General features: G+C 40.2%; 1 protein-coding gene across 1 annotated transcript in view; it reads right to left on the bottom strand.

Annotated features, from left to right (window-relative positions):
* Positions 1–458: 458 nt before the first annotated feature.
* LOC116384597 (transmembrane protein 132C) overlaps positions 459–18,693 on the bottom strand; it is a 142,693-nt gene continuing 124,458 nt past the window's right edge. The window contains exons 5-14 of the mRNA XM_031849414.1: positions 17,545–17,750; positions 13,744–13,807; positions 13,392–13,523; positions 12,960–13,037; positions 10,484–10,546; positions 10,268–10,396; positions 7,778–7,906; positions 7,294–7,593; positions 6,707–6,981; positions 459–5,954 (exon numbers count right to left, since the gene is read on the bottom strand). Of these exons, the coding sequence (XP_031705274.1) occupies positions 5,333–5,954; positions 6,707–6,981; positions 7,294–7,593; positions 7,778–7,906; positions 10,268–10,396; positions 10,484–10,546; positions 12,960–13,037; positions 13,392–13,523; positions 13,744–13,807; positions 17,545–17,750 (1,998 nt within the window). The 3' untranslated portion in view covers positions 459–5,332. The remainder of the gene's footprint in view (positions 5,955–6,706; positions 6,982–7,293; positions 7,594–7,777; positions 7,907–10,267; positions 10,397–10,483; positions 10,547–12,959; positions 13,038–13,391; positions 13,524–13,743; positions 13,808–17,544; positions 17,751–18,693) is intronic.

Genomic DNA, 18,693 nt, shown 5'->3' with positions numbered 1-18,693 from the left:
CATCCAACTCATGTCTGTTTTGTGAGCCATTCAAAAAAGAAAAGACTGAATATTTTACCTGTTGGTGAAATTTTTAGCCAAATAGCAATAAACTCAGTTATGAGCAAATCATTTCCCATCATGCGTGTGCCTGATGCAGGTGAAGAGTAATTGCTTTGCCTGGTTGCCTTGATGCTTTGATTGCCTTGTCACCAGTTTAAGTTGGACACAATTCATCAGCAGCAGGCATTGTTCTAAGCCAGACAGCGCTGATTGGTTCTGGTCAGGCCTGGCTCATCTCAAACAAGGACAAAAGATGCCACCAGGGAATTTAATTAGTTCCTTGTCTTTGATTGAAACCGTGCTAATCTGTGAAATCAGTTACTGTTGTCTTGTAGCCCTCCATGTTACAGTTGCTTATTCCTGGTTAAATGAGCAGCCAGTTGATTTTAAATGTTTTTACAAAAATAACACTGGAAACGGTCTTATCTTTTGTCAGTGTAGAGATGAGTCATCACAAGCTACGGACTTTGTCCAGTGTTTTCTAAACTATAAGATATACTTCACATTACTGAAATAGCTTTAAATCATTCCCATATGAAGGTACCAGGTACATGTTTGAAAAAAGTCCCCTTATTGCAAAGCTTTCAAAAGTTTTTAAGAGTTATTGTGTTTTTTTACGTTTTACATAATCCTACAGAAACAAGTCAACAAATCTCTGTACAGCCTTGGTTTAGATAGACGTTTCAACACAAAAGTCTGATTTAGAAACACACGTATTTTGGAAAATGACAGCTCTTCTAAACAAACCTGTGATGATGTGCAGATAATGCCATTTTAGGAAACTCAATGTCTAAAGTCACAGCTACAGTACCTTCTGATTATATTCTGTACTTCCATCGAGGCGAAAGGTTGAAATGCTGAAACATGAGTCCAAATAACAAGATTATCATAGCAACAATGGCTAACTGCTATCGTGACTCCAGTGGATTAAACAGAGCATTATAAGACAAAGGAGCAGGCTGTTTTTGGTTATGGGTCTTTATTGGCCTCCATGAGCCATGTTTAAACAATGACAATAGCAAAAGGAAAAAAACTAAACAAACAATCTTTCGGGCTCGTGTCCACTGGCACCTCTTTTACCTGTAGCACATTCAACTGCTACTCCTGTGGACCTCCCACTGTAACTGCACAACAAACTAACTCAGCTCTTTTGAGAATGTGTATTTGTATTTTAGTGGTTTGATTTGTTTCTGCCACTGTAGAGGTCCAATTTTATACTGCTGGTGGCTGAACTACTACTATGCATAGGCTTCATCCGAGAGGAATTGTTTAGAAAAATGCAATACAAGTTACTTGAATTGGTCTGAAAACAAGTTAAAAGAGGCCTGTTACCATGCAGAACTAATGTGGTTGGAAGGTAGTATACTCACTTCACTCAAGTTTTATAGCAAGATCGGGTTCAGGAGGAGACATCTACAGTGGCTAATTTTGTAAAATCATCCTCTGAAAACAAGGCCTCGTTTTTTTTGATCAGGACAATTTGGCAGCACTATATATGCAGATCCTAAGTAGACACAAAGCCTTACAAGCATTGTACAACAAGGCTGAGTGACAACATATTTAATAAGTGAATCCTCAGTTCAAAAGAATCTTGAAACCTTTATCGTCAGATTTATGTTCATATCAAACTGTTTTATCTTTGCAAAAATAAGCTTTGGATGAAATGCAATCTGTTGAACATTGAAGACGTTGTGTTATGAACTGAATACATTGTCGGCCCAATCACCTCCCTCACTGCCACACCCTTACTTTCTTTTACTTGCAACGTATGAACCTCACAATGCTACCCCCGCATTCGTTAAAAATTGCTTTCACAAATTGGTTAAATATGAACATATTTCTGAGGCAGACAGATCCATTTCCCTGTATACCAGCAAAACAGCCTGAGGAACCAGGGGAAAATAAAAAATAAATTAAAAACCAACAGTGCTTTTGTTTCTGCACTTACAGTTGCCTGTGTAAAGAATTCTCTGTTGAATGTCAGTGGTTAAACCGAATTAGCACGAGTAAACACAAAATTAGACTCTATTTGCAACCAACTATTGCCATTCTGTGTAACTTAGACAGAGAAGCCAAACATTTGTGCTGTTAAAACAATTCTTCTGGGAAACTGTGCTCAGGTTCAGCAGTAGTTTAGTAAGCATGCAGTTAATTGCGGTCCTTCCACATTGGCTACATACAGAACAATTGTCTTTCTCTGGTATCAAATAAAAGCTGAAATGCCCCACAAATAATCAGAAATACCCTTGTTTTTTTTTTCAGTTGACATCCATAAAGTTTCAAAATGATACAACAGGTAGGTGTCACAGGCTGATCAAACTCACAGCTCTAGTTAAGAGTCAAAATGTTTTTCATAGAAAGCATTGCTACACTTCTCCCTTCAACGACCATCGAACGTGTACCTGTTTGAGTGATCCTTTCAGTCACAGCAGTCTTGTAGCTACGTTAGAGTAGGCGAGATACAGTAATGTGTATGAGTCCGGAATATACAGTGTAGTTGCCATCATCAGTCAAAGTATCTATTGCTTTGGTGGAGGCTGTGCAGCCTGTGAGCTCAGGTCTCTTATCTGTGTCAAGCTCTCTGTCCTTTGAATCCTGTATTCATTCTGTTTCATGTGAGTTCATGTGTATTTTTTATTATGTATGGTGTTTTAAGGTGCAACGTGTAAGATCTGGCCAGAACTTTAGTTTAAAACATTATCAAAAGATTAGGAAGAAGTCTCAGTTTCGACATTATGCCAAATTCATCAATGATTTGTGCTGTGGAGGTATCTATTACCAACCAGCAAGGTCCGGCTCCTTCTTTCTGGTAAAACCACTTGTTCCTCAAGATGCGATTGTGGGTCTTTCTGCAACTTTCTGCTGCTGCTGTAACACCGGTTGGACTCAGCCCTCAACCAACCCACTATGACTCCGGGCACTGGGGTCTGGGTCTTGTGCTGGCTGAATTCTTCCGTCTCGTTGAGCTGCCGAGTGCCGACTGCTCTCTTCCGGGTTAGGGTGGTCTCCTGGCCGACGAGATGAAAGTGCAGATCATAGTTTTATTTCCGCCACTTTGGATTTAAGCCAATAAACAAACTATGAAAACGCACACGGACCGTACAGCCACATGTGGAAATCACAAGATAGCAGTGTCATTTTGACCTTGCAATTTGGTTAAATTGAGCTAATATGGGCTTTAAAAAAAACGTGAAATGCTGCCCCCTATTTCTTCGGAGCAAGTGGCCAGGTACACATTGCACCTTTAAACAAATGATTGAAAGTAGAGATGCTTGTGTGAGTAGTAATCCAGATGTTTTCTTTCGGACTAGCCGAACATCAGAACATTTGGTTTGGTTTTCCTTCTGAAATTAATCTTTTGGACTCACCCTCTTCAAGCAATTTTGATTATGATTCACGATGGGTCTTCCTCTATTTTTACATCTCATTATAGAGGTAAACCGATTATACCCTGTACAAAGACAATAACTAATTTAATACTTTAAACAAAGACAGGAACATCTTTAGAAAAAGAACCAATAAGATCACTTTCACATTGTGGTGGTAGATAGTATTGTGTACCATACTTTCACTGTAAAATGTACAAAATATCATGTTGGCTAGTGACCTGCAATCTTATTCACAAGCACTTTGAAGCATGTTTATTTATCTACAACATACAGTGTACTCTGAAACAGTAACACATTTATAAATAAATATTGCAATCTTAACAATCTTACAGTTCTCCTTTTTCATTGTCAGTTCTTCATGACTCGTCACCTGAGCTTAACGAAGGTGAGGCAACCTCTGCCTGTTCTGTCTCCTTCCTTTCGCTTGTTCTTTTATGTGCTATCATTCACCAGCAGATCTTCTGTTTTTTTTTTAATCTTTCTTCCTTTCCACCCTCACCCTCTCAAATGTTAATTTAAATAAATAGATCTCTAAAATAAAAAATAATCACATTTCCTTAAAATCTTAATAAATCTAAGGAAAAACATAATAAAAACTTTCTATTAATCCAAACGGACAAACAAGGGAAAACATATACATAGTTATGTTCACCAACTCAAACATGTTTCATGACCCCATATCTATTCGTGAGATATTCAAGAGTTTCTCTCCATTTTCATTTGTATTGTAATTCCATTCAATATATCCTGTCAGCTCCATGTAACACTGCAGGTAACTCTGGTCTGTCTTGTTGCCTACATGGTGTGTGTTTTAAATAATCCTCATTATTAAGTGTTCGTTCAGGCTTTGCAAAGCCCAAGCAGCCTCCTTTTTACATGAGACACCTCAGTCAGTCCCCTTTTAGATTACAGACAGTATTCCACAGTATGTTACTGTGTACTTCAGTTCACTGGTGTCCAATCACAGACAAGGAGAGGGGCCAGGGGATGATGCGATTGGTTCTGAATACAGGGAGAAAGCCGTCATTGGCTAGAAGGTTTCACAAAACAGGAAGTGAGCCTCAAATATGGCTAGTGTCCTTTCCTGTTTGTAATTGTGCAAGTTTAAATGCCTCTGTTTTGGATCCAAGGGAGAAACAGTCTTTTGTTCGTCATATCATCTTCCAACTCTTGACACATTCTGTTGTTTGAGGAAAGAGCGAGATCGCCCCTTTTCAGTGCTGAATGGCAGCTCCCGCTGGTGCCCGAATTTATTGTAGAGTACTTGGAATATATATATATATATATATTTTACATTTCACATATGAGCAATGCCAAAAGCAAATGGGTGACATGATAGAACAAAAACAAATAGATTGCATCTTTGAAACTCACTATCTTCAGTGATCATAATCACTACATAACCATGACTTGGCTGGTAAATATTAAAACTAGATTTATCAATAATTAAATCAACAGCCACAGCCAATAGTGGCGAAACACCATATGGGTAAAAAACACCTCAGAAATGATGTTCTTGCCATCCTCGTTTAAATATATAGTGGCTTGATAGGTTTGTCCAATAGCGTACCCTGAATTTTCTGAATAGCGCAATGGTTTACTGGTATTCTGAAAATAAACATTCATAACCAATAGTGACTCTATTATTGATTTTTACACTAATATGTTCACAATTAATAATAAAAAACAAACTTATTATGGTATTTATTGTTTGCTACCAGTGTTTTCAGTGTGAGTGAGGGATGCCAGTATATGCTTTCCATAGCCTGTTCTCATATCCCTCCCTTTCTCCCTCCCTTCATCCATTGCAAAGGCATTACAGGTGAATTGTACTCATTGTCCATCCTCCCTGTCCTGTACTCCTCCTCTGCCCCTCCATTTCTCAGTCTCTTTCCCGTCAGTCACAGATTGTCTTGTAGCCTCTCCATGTAGGTTCTGATTTCAGACTGACCCAGGTCCATGTCCTGGCACACCCACTTGATGTCATCCTCACTCCCATTGGTCACCAGGACTGAGGAGTTGGCGTATGGGCCACCCCCACCCAAATTATCATTGGGCAGGACGGTGGCAAAAGACGTGAACTGGACGCGTTTGCCGGCTGCAACTGCAGCTGCAGCCGTGGCTCGGGGGGAATTATTAAGATGCTCTGCTTGGCCAGTGGCGTTTTTGCCACCAGTTGTGATTGCTGACAGGCACTGATGCGGTTCTGGAACTGATCTGGGCAAGGTTTGTCCGTGGGTGATGCCCCGGTGTCCACCTGTGCCACCACTCCCACGAATGGTGCCCATGCCTGTGCCCACACCCATCACTAAGGTGTTACCAGCCCCGTTCAGCAGGTACTTGTTCTCCTCGTATCCTCCGTCGTTCCGGTCAATGATGGTGGTGCACTCATCGGGCAGCCCGCCCTGGCATTGGTCAGAGTGGTCAGCTAGAAGGTCAGCCTCGTTCCCAAGCCACACCCAGTCATGGGCGTGGTTCATGTTGCCTCCTGCTTCCAGCACAGGGACCTGCTTGTGACGGTATCTGCAGATGAAGAATGATAATTAGCTAATATGTCTGAAGTGCTGTTGTGAAGAAGTGCAATTTCAGGCAGTGCTGAATTGTTTAATATTTACATCAGGCATCCCTTTATATAGACAGTAGAAAGGTACTGAGCAAAAGACAAGGAAAGCTCAAGCGATGAACAAAAACTTAACACATTGGGGATTATCTTACAACCAGCACAAAGTGGTGATCATGATTTAGGCTTATCGATTCCTCATATTGAATGTTTATTGTGGTATAATGTATTTTGAAAATGTTGGCTCCTTTACAACATTAATTCAGCACCTCCCTTTAATGGACAGCGACAGAAAGTAAACAGAGACAATTCTAGGGCTGTACCTAACAGCTGGAAACTTGAGATTCTAATTCTAAATCAACATTTGAATGCTGCACCGCTGTTTGTTTTTTCTTTGCATATTATCCTAAACTAATATTATTAGTATTATATTATTTGTAGAATTAGATTCCAGTGGTGGCTGCAAAGGATAATCTACAACTTGTGTGATCCAAACATTTTCAATAACTCCAGAACATTTTTGTGTCCAAATATTAAAAGTTACAGAAAAAAGATAGATGTAAACATGTTTTTATCTCGCGAAAATATTGTTCTTCAATCCATATTTGTTGGCGTTCAAAAACAATATTTTTATTACCCCACCCACACCTCACACTTGTATTGCTGGTATTCTCATGATTCATAAAAGCAGTTCTCAATTATCACAATGTTTTACCTGAAGGCAAAGCTGACACAGTTGATGAGGAAGACCAGTATTGCCAGACAGAACACACCCAAAAGGGCATACATTCCAATCTCCAGGTCCGACAGTCCTCTGGTGGTCTGGGTCAGCTCACTATCCCCAGTGCCTGGTACCTCAACTTGTGCTGGGTAGCTACTGTAGTCCCCTGCTTGGCTGGGGCCTCCGCCTCGGCTGCTGCTGCTGCCTCCACTGGCAGCTTTACCTCCTGAAGCACGATGGGTTACTGTGCTCTTCGTCGTTGTGCTAACCTGATTAAGGGAAAATACCACATAGATATAACTCCAAAAAAAAACACAAATTCATAGTTTCTTTATTTGCTGGATTAGGGATAGTTAACAACCTTTCACATTGTTGTTTTGTAGATTTTCATGAATTCAAAAATGTAGGATTGGATGTGTGTATTTATAATGTGCATTTAAAAGAGATACTGTACTTTATAATCAAATATTGTGGAGTAAAAAGCTGAATATATCCATTCGAACTGATACTGATAAAATTTGAGTAAATTTCACTAAAAATGACATTGGAAAGAATCTCTATCCATCCATTGCTCTCCCCACCTTCCTCATGGCTCCTTCCTCTCGGTCCACTGCTGCACTGTTGGACTTCCACTCTCGTCCGTCCTTTGTTTGGTGCTCGCTGGTGCTGTTGTCCATCCCTCCTCCATCGTCCTGTCCACCTCTACCCATCGCACCTCTGTCTTCACTCTTTGCTCCAAACTTCACTATCACATTGCCAACTCCAGATGCCAGCACACTCTTCCTTTTGGATTTCTGGCAGGTCTCAGAGATGATCATCTCTACACGAACCAGCGCTCCCTGTCCGTCGCCCTCTGCCACGACGATCGGCCAGTGTTGCTCCTAATAAAAAAATAGAGACAATGTGAAGGTAAACAAACACAGCACTTTGGACATCATTTTGTCCGTCACTTCTGTAAAAAATGTTTCATGAAATATGTGTCACTAAAACCTCCATGGTTTTTGTTTCTGGCATATTTTACACAGCTTTAAAACATTTTACTTCTCAACTTCATATGACAAGTACCTGATTTGTTATGGAGATGACGCTCTCATCCAAAGACACAACCGAGAGGAGGAAGTCCTTGGAATCATAGACATCAAGTGGTGTCACTGAACCGTCACTGTACTGGATCCATGCACTGATTGCTGCCTCCTGAAAGAGAATGAGAAAAAAGTGTCATAACATAAATGTAATAAAGAAAAGTGCATCAACAGTGTTCTGAAAATAAGCACAGAAGTGTCAATCTTCCTTCATGGGGCTATTATAAGCTATGAAATGTCATATTCAAATCTGTGAATGGCAGATGAGAGGTATATTGATTCAAACCTATACAGATATTTATGTAACTTTCTTTTAACACATTGTCCTAGCCTTTTTTGGCTATGCACACTAAAAACTGCATTGTGGAACTTATGCTAACCAACAATATCAGAGCTTATACAACATGTCATAATACAAATATTTTTACCAAACATTAATGTGTGCTTAAAAGGTGCAGCGTGTAAGATCTGGACACCATACACATAGGAAGAATATGCCAGATTTCACCAAATTGCTGAAACTCTGTTCGCCGGTCAAAATAACATTGCTTCGCAAGGAGGAACATGTGCGGCAGCCCTGGGAGATGCATCTTCAGTTAGTGAAGCTGTAACTCAAATTCAGCCAGATCTTACACATCATAGCTCTTAAAGATTATATTCATTGGTGTTTGCCTTGGTAGCTTCACAGTGTGACTTGTGTTGCTGCATGATTTAGCTGTTTGCGTCTTCAACACAATGGAAATGAATAGCAGGTTGTAACTCTTGGAGAAAGACACAAAGAGAGATACCTCCACTCCCATCCATCCACCCAAACAAACACACACACACTTGACAATGTAGACATTGATAATTGAAACCTAACCACTTGTTTTTACACACTGTTTGTTCCAACCTACTTGTATCTTTCTCTGTTCTCCATCTCTTCAATTACAAGGAGGACAAATACTTGGAAGATGAGAATAAATGTTTTTTGTCAACATCCTTCTTCCAGCAGCAGCTATTCCATAAATAAAAACAGAGTTCTCAGAGAAAGTATTTTTTCTGCTTGTCTGGTGATCCTGCCTCACTAATTTCCCTTGATAAATCCCTTCGCTTTCTTTAATCAGAACACAGAAAAGATTGTATAGGAATAACACAAAAAAACTCCTTACAAAAGTAATTAAGCCAACGTGAGGAACAACACTTTATCTCTTTCCCTTCCTCTATTTTCATTATGAATTGTAATTTTTCCTTGCCTCCTCCATTCCCTTCCCCCCCCCCCCCCTCACCCCTTTCCATCTAATCTTCAGTTTGTTTGTTTTCTACTTCTTTCCACCCTATTTTCTCCTCACTTTCCATCTCCATAGTCGCATCATCCTTCCACAGGTAATAGTGAATGATGTAGATAAAAACAGCCAGAAGGAAAAATAAATTAATGTTAGAATAAAGGGCAATATCAGATCTGTATTTTCATCGTAATGAGCGGCTTCTCATCCAATTAGCCCTTGGACAGAAAGTATAATGTGGGGTAATTTTTAATAGAAGGGAAGGTGGGGAGGAGGGAAGAGTGTGTAAGGGATAATAGCTTGAGATAGAGGAATAAAATAACCTTTGGCAATGTGAGTAGAGTCAAGAATAGCTTGAAACATAGTTTTCTTTTTATAGATATTGTGGGTTTTGCTCGCTGGGAATAAGCGAGCAAAAGTGAAGAAAAAAGAATAAAAACAACAACTTTGAAATATAAAAAAAAACGTAGTATTGTCAGAAAACTAACTGCCTTTATATGATTCTATCAATAAAGAGTACCATTTTTTTTTTGCTGTAGCTAAACTGTGCTAAAGCCTGGAAGTTCCACACTCCTAATTATAAACTGATTATAGGAGCGATAGCAGCGATGTGAGAATTACTGTTTAACCGCTATGATTACAACCTTGGGGGTATTGCTGTAGAGATGGGAACAGCTTAAGATATAGTCCATCAGTGTGTGTGTGTGTCTGTGTATGTGTGTGATATAAACCTAAAGGCAGCGAGGTGTATATGTATGCTACTCATGGGTCTGCATGCGGAAGTTACATTCTGAAAATCTGATTTTACAACCCTGGCAGATGTGATTTCGATCAGAGATGGAGATACTGGGGTGTTTCTTAAAATCAAGGATGCTTCCTTGATAGTCGGGTCCTATAGAGGATAGGCAAGACTCCGTCCTGACATTCAGAGAGCACACGGAACAGTTTTGTGAATGTGCCGGTGTCCGTGTTTGTTTTTTTAATTTCATTTTATAATTTGAAATGATTCAGTACAATCTCTAGTAGGAATATTAAGTATGCATTACTCAAACAATATACACACATTTAAAACATGTAAGTCCTTCAGTGGGATTTAATGACGTGGCATCCTTGAAATTCAGCTATTGAAGTTGAGCCTTCCTGGACTTTGAGAAACACCCATTGTGATCTCTGTGTGAATGGGTTTGCGTACCCATAGTACCTCTTACCTGTTTGGGTGCATGTAGCAGGTCTGTGGCTGTAGTTGTTAGCTGTATAGCTTGGTAGTTTCCAGGACTCGCTGTCATACTGAGGGACAGCGATGCAACCAGCTGCACTCCCAGGTCAGTGATGGTGACCTGGACAAACAAGAGAATATCATAATGCCTGCCAGTAAAAGGGACCTACGTTCCAAATACATTAAATAATTCAATATGTTACTTTACCTTGTCATCCAACACTGTCACAGTTTTCTCTGCCAGGATGGAGTCTGACAGTGGGGACAGAACCTGCAACCAAAGATCGCATTAACAGACTTCAAGTTTCCGAAATGAGTCTGCATTATAAGAGTTGCAGAGGAGTCTACATATGCACTAAAGCAGGTTTATCTAAATGCTCCTGAGTTTCTGAAAGCTTTCATTCAGAATTTGCATTCCCTGCCATTTCCTGCTCTAATGTCTGCCATGTCTGTGCAGGACAGAATCAACACAAGTGTTAAACCAGCTGCAAAATCCAAGTAAACCACACTACTGACTACCTGGTTGTTTGATAGGTGATGGAATGATGGCGTGTGTCTCAAAATGTCTCAAAATGATAACAATGGGAACAACAAGGTCCTGTTGATCATGCTGCATCAAGTATAGGACATTGGGAAGTACATATAAGGAAAAGTCTGAAAGACAGTTCTGGAAAGAGCAGCAATAAAACAGCTTTTGTTGTCGTCTCAGTGATTATTGCCTTAAGGTGACAGTGAAGTGTTTAACATTGGCAGAGGAGTGGCGAGAGCTGGTTAAACACCGTCAGTGCTCTGGGCCACACAGACTGGCAGTATGTGTTTAAGTTCGAAAAAACACACACACAAAAAACACACAGACTTCTGAAAGCTGACGATTCTTTCTGACACAATGTAACAGATGGTAAGTAGTGGAATCACACTCACGCACACACATACTCACACACTCACACACAAACACAGTGTTCCCGTCTGCTTCTCTGTGCCCCTGTGTGTCAGCATTCAACTAAGACAACTTAGTATAGACAAAGTACAATGCCAAAACTAAAGACCTAAAAAAAGAGTGAATGAACAGAGAGGAGAGAGCGTAAGTTAGAGATGGCGAACGAGCCAGGGAGAAATAAATGGAGTAGGTGTCAGCGAGCGAGCGACAATGACAAATAGAGGAGGACAGAAAGTGAGAGTGGGCAGAAAGAAGGAGCGCAAAAGAGATTGAGGTTCAGATGGAGAGAGGGAGCAGAAGACAGACTGTGATAGAGATTAGGAGCCCCGAGCTGTAGTGTGCTACTCCGCCTGGCGACAGGAGGACAGGCAGATCTGATTGGTTTACAAAGAAAATCTCTCAGTGAACGTGTCGGGGCGTCAAACTCAATCCCACCCTCAGCGAGCTAACAAAATGCCATGATTGACAGCTCTGGGATTGCTCTTCAAGACAGGCAGAGAATAAGAGGGCAAGAAAGGGAGACTGGGCGGGAGAATGGAGAGCGAGAGAGAAGGGGGAGGGAAGAAGAGGCGAGACTCGGGGAGGGGGGGGGGAGAGAGCTGGGGGGTAAAATTGAAATGTCAAACTATCAAATGACGGCTGTCGACTCTGGCATCTAAATGGGAATGCTGGGTAAATTCTCTCTCCTGGCTCCCAAAAAGAGCACAGCTGTCTGTATGCTTGCATCTGTGTGTGTGTGCGTGTGTGTGTGTGTGTGTGTGTGCGTGCATGCATGCAGCAGTCCCCAGTCGAACGGATGCAAAGACACACTCAGCTGTTCCCCAAAAATCTAAATCCCCAAGATACAGACGCACAAGCCACTCATCAGAGCAATCCCGCAAAAGTAAGCACTTAGAAAGAAATTTGATAACTTCAACATAGCTATATTGTAACATAAAAAAAGATGGAGATGTAACATCATGGAATATAACAACAGCCGTGTTGACTATGACTGTGAGATATATGGTTTTGCCTCAGCTCTGCTATAGACCAGTATACCAGTAAGCCATGGGACTGTCCTCCACTGTCACATTCAGTCGCAGTGGGCCGGCTTATTGGAATTCAGCAAGCGCACGAGTGTGTTCACGGTGTGCCAGTGTAAGTGTGTGTCTGTGTGTATTGCTGAAGATGGCACTGAGATGTCAGTGCCAAATCCGACAGTTAATTGTAGCTGATTGTGTAACGGGCAAGCAGGCGAGGCTCACAGTGCGAGGAGAGGAAGAGGAGAGGAAGAAAGAGGGGATAATGTTTACATCACTGGAGGGCTTATGGCTGCAATGTGAGTTGGCAAATTACACATATTGCTTCACATATTGAAATATTCAACCGTCTTTCTCTAGACTTGTTGTCCAACAAGAAATGAATACACGGTCAACATGGAGTGTTTTCTGAATCCTTAAAAGGCAATTCCAACACCAATCCTCGGATGCTTTATCGTTAGTAAATGGCACAACAGAGTTTCTAGTTCTAAAGTTTACATTCAAAGTTGAATCAAAGTGACAAACTTTGAAACCGCATTAGAATTTAAGTTAAGGGCTATTTCATATTTCATTCTCAGGTTGGTATAAGAAGGTTTGTACTTTGTATACTGCTTCAGTTCTGAGAATGGGTTGTTTTAGGACAATAATAGTTACAAAGCTATAAATAACGAAAAGAAAACAGAGTGGATCACTTGTAAAGTGTTGAGAGTAGAACAGAGGGTACATACCTGTATTGTAGTAATACCCAGGTCCCGCCCTATCAAGATTCGTCCGTCTATCAATCTAGCGATGCGAGGATCTTCTACCTGTGGAGCACAGAAACAGCTGTCAGCCAGTACTACAACTCATCAATCAATTAGTTTGTGATGAAATTAATATTTGTGGATTTATCCTGGATTAGTTGACCTACTGCATAGAAATGACTTCTTTTAACTATTATTTCAGTGCAAAAAGTAAAGAGTTAAAAAGACTTTATGCTAAGCTAAGATAATCACTTTCTGTCTAAATGTTTACAGACATGAAAGTGGTATCGATCTCCTCATCTGACTCTGATAGCGAGGTAGTTTATTTCCAAAAATGCTGAACTATTCCTTCAAAGATAATTAGGTTTCATGTGTTTGTGTATATATATATATATGTGATTATTTGTGTATGCCTACTTTTAGCTGGTCCAAGACCAAATGAGTGATATCAGCCTGCCAGTCTGCACCCAACATGTAGACCATCTCACCTCTGGGGTCAGAGGGTTCTGCGACAAAATGGGTGAGGACCCGCACCAAGGCGTACTGGTACTGAGAGGTTAAGAGAAAGGTTAGACTCTGATGCTTCACTACACAACAGGCTCGTATTTCACTGCGTTAGAAACAAAAGACAAAATAAACCAAGCAAAGCGTTACACAGTAAATCACATTTCCATCTTAATCAGTGGAGGGAAAGTTCTTTCGGTCTCTCAGAGATATTGACATTGAAGAAAAGGATTAAAGTGTGTTATGGAAACCAATCAAATAATACCTGTAGGGTGCAGCCTTTGCCCTTCCTCTCATCGTCCTCATCATCTTCACTGTCCCTGGTAGGTCTGGGAGGAAAAGAGATAAATGAGACAGAGAGAGAACGAGAGGGTGAGATTATCTGTTAATTAAATGCCATTTTAATACTCTACGCTCAGCTCCAGGTAATCTACTGTATAATCTCTGCTCCAGGTTACACTCTCTGTCAAAGAAAATACACTTCAGTTTTTAATCCAGCTCTAACACTTTTAAAGTACGTTAGTTGTACAATGGGCATTTATTGGAATGCCTGGGTGAACACATTATTTCAGATTTAACTAGCCTTGCACTTTATTCTTTGGTAATACTGTCCCTGGGTGAGTTTTTCTTAAACATTATCCTATAGCTAAACTATTGTTACTTCTCTCTCCCTTGTGAATGCAGTCCCAGTTCACCTGAACAAGTATACAAAATAAATACAACATATCATACTTGATGTTGGTTTAAAAGAGCAGAAATCCTTGCTGTTCCATTTAATGCTTTTGACTTGCTGTGTGAAGTCCCACAGGGATCAATTATCGGGCCGCTTATGTTTGATCTTTATGTGTCTGATTGGCTCTATCAACAATAAAAAAAATCGCTATGCAGATGACACACCACTCTATATGTCATTGTGTCCTGGTAATATAAGTGCTGTAAAGTCCATGTTTCACTGAATACTATCAATCTTGTTTCAGTTGAAAAGGGTAAAAAAAACAAAATTCTAGTTTTGTTCAAGCCTTTACTTAGACTCAAATGTTGCGTCAATGTTGTGTTTCTATCTTTCAGAATGTATTTTTTTGTATTATTTCAATATTGTTTTATGCCTCTGTAAAGCTGCTCTCTACAAATGCATTTTTCTCGAGTCCTTGTTGGGGGCAGCCTGTTCTCACTCCCAAGGGCTCAAATATGACAGCTTGGTCAGTGGCCTATGACTGAAACTATGATGCTCTACGTGGCCGTAATGTGGGAATAAAGGAGGAAGTAAGGTTAAGTTGTAAAAAGAGCGACAAACGTCGGGGTGGATGTATGAATTAAAAAACACAGAACTGGAGACCGACGGTCACTTGAGGCTTGCACCAAAAACGAGTCAATCCACATAGACCCTCATGTTGAAATATATACGTTGACTGGTAAAAAAAGAAACGATTGAGTCTATTTAGCCAATTTCCCTATTCATTACAAGTACATAGGGGGTAAACTTGTATATAACCACTGGAAAACTGTCCAGCAAGGATGACTTTGATGCTTGAACTGTGTGTATGAGGTGTGTTGCTTGGCGTAGCGAGTTTCAGTTGCCAATAGTTAGAGTAGTGAGTGTATTTCTTCTGCATTCCTGCTTGCTTGCATATTCTGATAACATTCTTCATCCTCCTCTTTACGTAGCTCTGCATGTCATTTAGCAGGTGGATGTTGTTCCAGAGAAGGTAACCTTGAATGTTTCTATTTAGTAGCAGGTTTCAGCAGCTAACTTTGCTACTTTGCATCTATAACCTGTCCGATGTTGGAGGAAGTGATCACCCCGTGACCTAGTCGCTTTATTTTCAGATCCAAAGGAACATAAGTGCAAAGAAGTTAGACGTCATAGCTCTGGTTTGTGTTATTGTATCACGGCTGTGAACCAGATCAGATTGCTTGAGATGAGCTATATATATATATTATATTATATTATATTAATACATATATTGATATTGATATATTGGTATGAAAATACCTTATATATACTGTATATACTTATATACTTGGTGTAATTCCACCGCTGAGGAGGCAAAATAATTAGCGCCAAATAGAAGAAATAAACTTAATCTGAGAATGCTTTAAACCAGAAAACCTAGCTCCCGAGTGGAGGATATTTCTCTCACACACACACACACACACACACACACACACACACACACACACACACAAATGACCACGCACACACACGACCAAGAGAAAAACACACAGAGTTATTATGCGTATGCTATAAAATCGAAGCTTTAAAAACTAAGTTTCCCCATAGTGACTCTGAATTTGAGTTCAAGAAACTAAGTTGGAGGCTGTGTATTTAAATGTGGCTTCTTGCTTACACATCCCTTCTCGATACTGAAGTTAGAGTTGCTTAGATTAAATAAATCATTTAGGTACATGTGCTCAGCTGAACCCAAATGTAGCCAATAGAAGTTTCGTCTCATGCTTGATGTATGTACTGCAACGTCATAACTCCTCCCTCAGAGGAAATACACACATTTAGATGTCATTCAGTTGAAATATTTGATTGAACGACACAGACTCTGTGAGGAAGAGAAGTAGAAGTAACAGAATGAAAGAAAGGAAAAGAAAGAGTATATATAGGCTCAAAAAGCAAAAGCTCAAGAAAGCAAAGAATATACTCCTGCCAAGGCTCCTTAATCTTCAACATTTTGTATTTTATTAATACAAATCTAAATACACAGTGAGAGACAATCACAGGTTACAGGTGCCACATATTTTCCAATTCAAATAAGTGCAGTATCTTATGAGAAATCTCACTGCGTAAAGTTTGGACATCAAATACATTTTTTTCCTGGATTTGCAGTATCTCAATCCATAAAATAATTATTTTTTCTTTGACTCGTAGCTTGAATTTCCACCAAAGTTCATTAAGAATAGTTCAATTTTAGAGATTCCCTGTCAACGTTACATTTTGAGAATTGTGGGAAAGAAACAAGAAATGGTTTCGTGAGGAATTAGTTCTAGTTTTCTGATACAACAATTTGCTTGTACTGTAGAATATTTATCAGGGATTTTCTTTTCTTACTGCAGGGTAGACGGAAGATAAATGCCCTGAGGTCGACAGTTATATGCTACAGCTTCAGTTTAGTCTGGCCTACATTTATTCTTTCTATATATATATATATATACAGTATTTGTATGCCTTCCCCCTCCTTCCTTCTTTCACATTGCACAAACACACAAAAAGCTGAACAAAACAGTTGACAAGGATGTGCATGTTCTCCCACACACACACACACACACACACACACACACACACACGCACACGCACACACACACACACACAAGGACACAAGCTGACGCTCACACACCAACATCCTGTAACTGATCGGCCCTCTTGCATTGTCTCCCTTTTGAGAAAGTGTGTTTGCATGTGCGCGTGTGTGTGTGTGTGTGTGTGTGTTGACTGAATGCTTCATTCATCAGTATAGCCAGGCAGGCCTTGACCTCATAGGAAATTATAGACTGGCTGGAACGATATGTGCTCTCAACTTCTCCATTCAATAAGCACTATATCACCCACGCACACATGCGCGTGCAAACACACACATAGACATTGAAACACACACACACACACACATAAACAAAAAACACACACATATTCACAGTCACACATTGCCTCGATTTATTCAGTATTGTCTCTCTCAGTTGCAGTGTGTTTGCTCTTGTGTGGACCAGTCACTAGTGTTTCTGTATCAGTAGGCTTTGCTTATGCTAAAGAAACGTGCATGTGATACAAAAATGATCTACATTTACTATTAATTAGTTAAAAATCACTTAGTATATTTATCTTATTGTACCATGTTACAACCTCCACTCGCTTGGCCTACTAGAGCATTTAGCTGGGATGATCAATAATATGTTATTGCAGATACATAACTTAACAAACTTAAGCATGTTTTTGCAGCACTTGGAGAACTTGACCTAAATTGCCAGCTATAAGTCTCCACCAATTTCACGTGTAGTGGGAGATGATACAAGATGAAAATGCAGAACTTGCTCACACCCTCTATGTTTCACACGGGTATTTTACCTCTTGTTGGTGACGATCGGTACCCTCCAGCCTTTAACCTGACTCAGCTCAGTATCCGACACGTCTATCTGCAGAGGTAGCTTGGGCACCCAGACGGTGAGCTGCAGCTGAGCAGAAAGGTGCAGGTAGGTGAAGTTGACTGCCAAAGATTGCCGACCGCGCATTTCTTTGCCGTTCACCAAGACCTGGTCACAGTTTGGAGAAACCTGAAAAGAGGACAAGAGCAAAAGAGAAAGAGTTTGGTTAAGTTTGGGACATTGTGCATGCAGATTCTGACATTTCTAACTGACCTCGCACAGACTTAACTTGGAGATTTGAGCAGAAACAAATGCAGCCTCCGTTGTGCATTCCTTAAGCACAGCCTGGAGCGAGTTTTCATTGGAACATTCGCGCCTTTGCAGCCAATAAAGTTGCTTACACATTTATTCATACTGTAAAGCACTTTGGAACAATGTCTTGCAAAGTGCCCTAGAAAGAAAGGTTAATAATATGCTTCTGTGGCTTCTTGCTGCCACATCGGTGGGATTTTGGGTTTGTGAATACCCATGGAGCTCATGTCACCTCCACCAATCTGGAGCAATGTATTAAATGTGCAACATTTAAAGCTAGTTAATCACATTAATTTGAAGACATTAGTATAATTGCTTTGAATGCATAAAACCGCCCATGAGAGCATTAAGGGATCTGTTCTTAAATATGAAGAGGGCTAGAGCGCAAAAAGAAAAATAATGAAACATTTCAATCTTACACTGAAATAAGTTAGAGACTATCAGTCATCTAAATAATGGTCCCATTGTTTACAATAATTCATATAAAGTCACATCTACATTTTACAGTTACACATTCTGTTACATGTTTAACACCAGGATGGATTACCCAACGGGCCTACCGGGCACAGGCCTAGGGGCCCAAAGAGTGAGGGGCCCCCCTGCCCTTCACTTGCAAAATGTCAGTTGTATGGACCTCAAAGAGATAAAAAATGGCCTCACAGAAACAAAAAATGACTGCAAAGAGACACAAATGCCTCCAAAGGGACACAAAAAGACAAAAAAACAACACAAAATGTATTCGAAGAGAAACAAATCGACCAAAAAAAGGCTAAACACAAACAAAATGACCTCAGAGACACAAACGACCAAAATGACATCA

Source organism: Anarrhichthys ocellatus, unplaced genomic scaffold (assembly GCF_004355925.1).
Source record: "Anarrhichthys ocellatus isolate YVR2014 unplaced genomic scaffold, GSC_Weel_1.0 scaffold9, whole genome shotgun sequence".
Taxonomy (NCBI): domain Eukaryota; kingdom Metazoa; phylum Chordata; class Actinopteri; order Perciformes; family Anarhichadidae; genus Anarrhichthys; species Anarrhichthys ocellatus.
The sequence above is the reverse complement of the archived record's forward strand: the minus strand, read 5'-3'. Positions and strand labels throughout refer to the sequence as shown.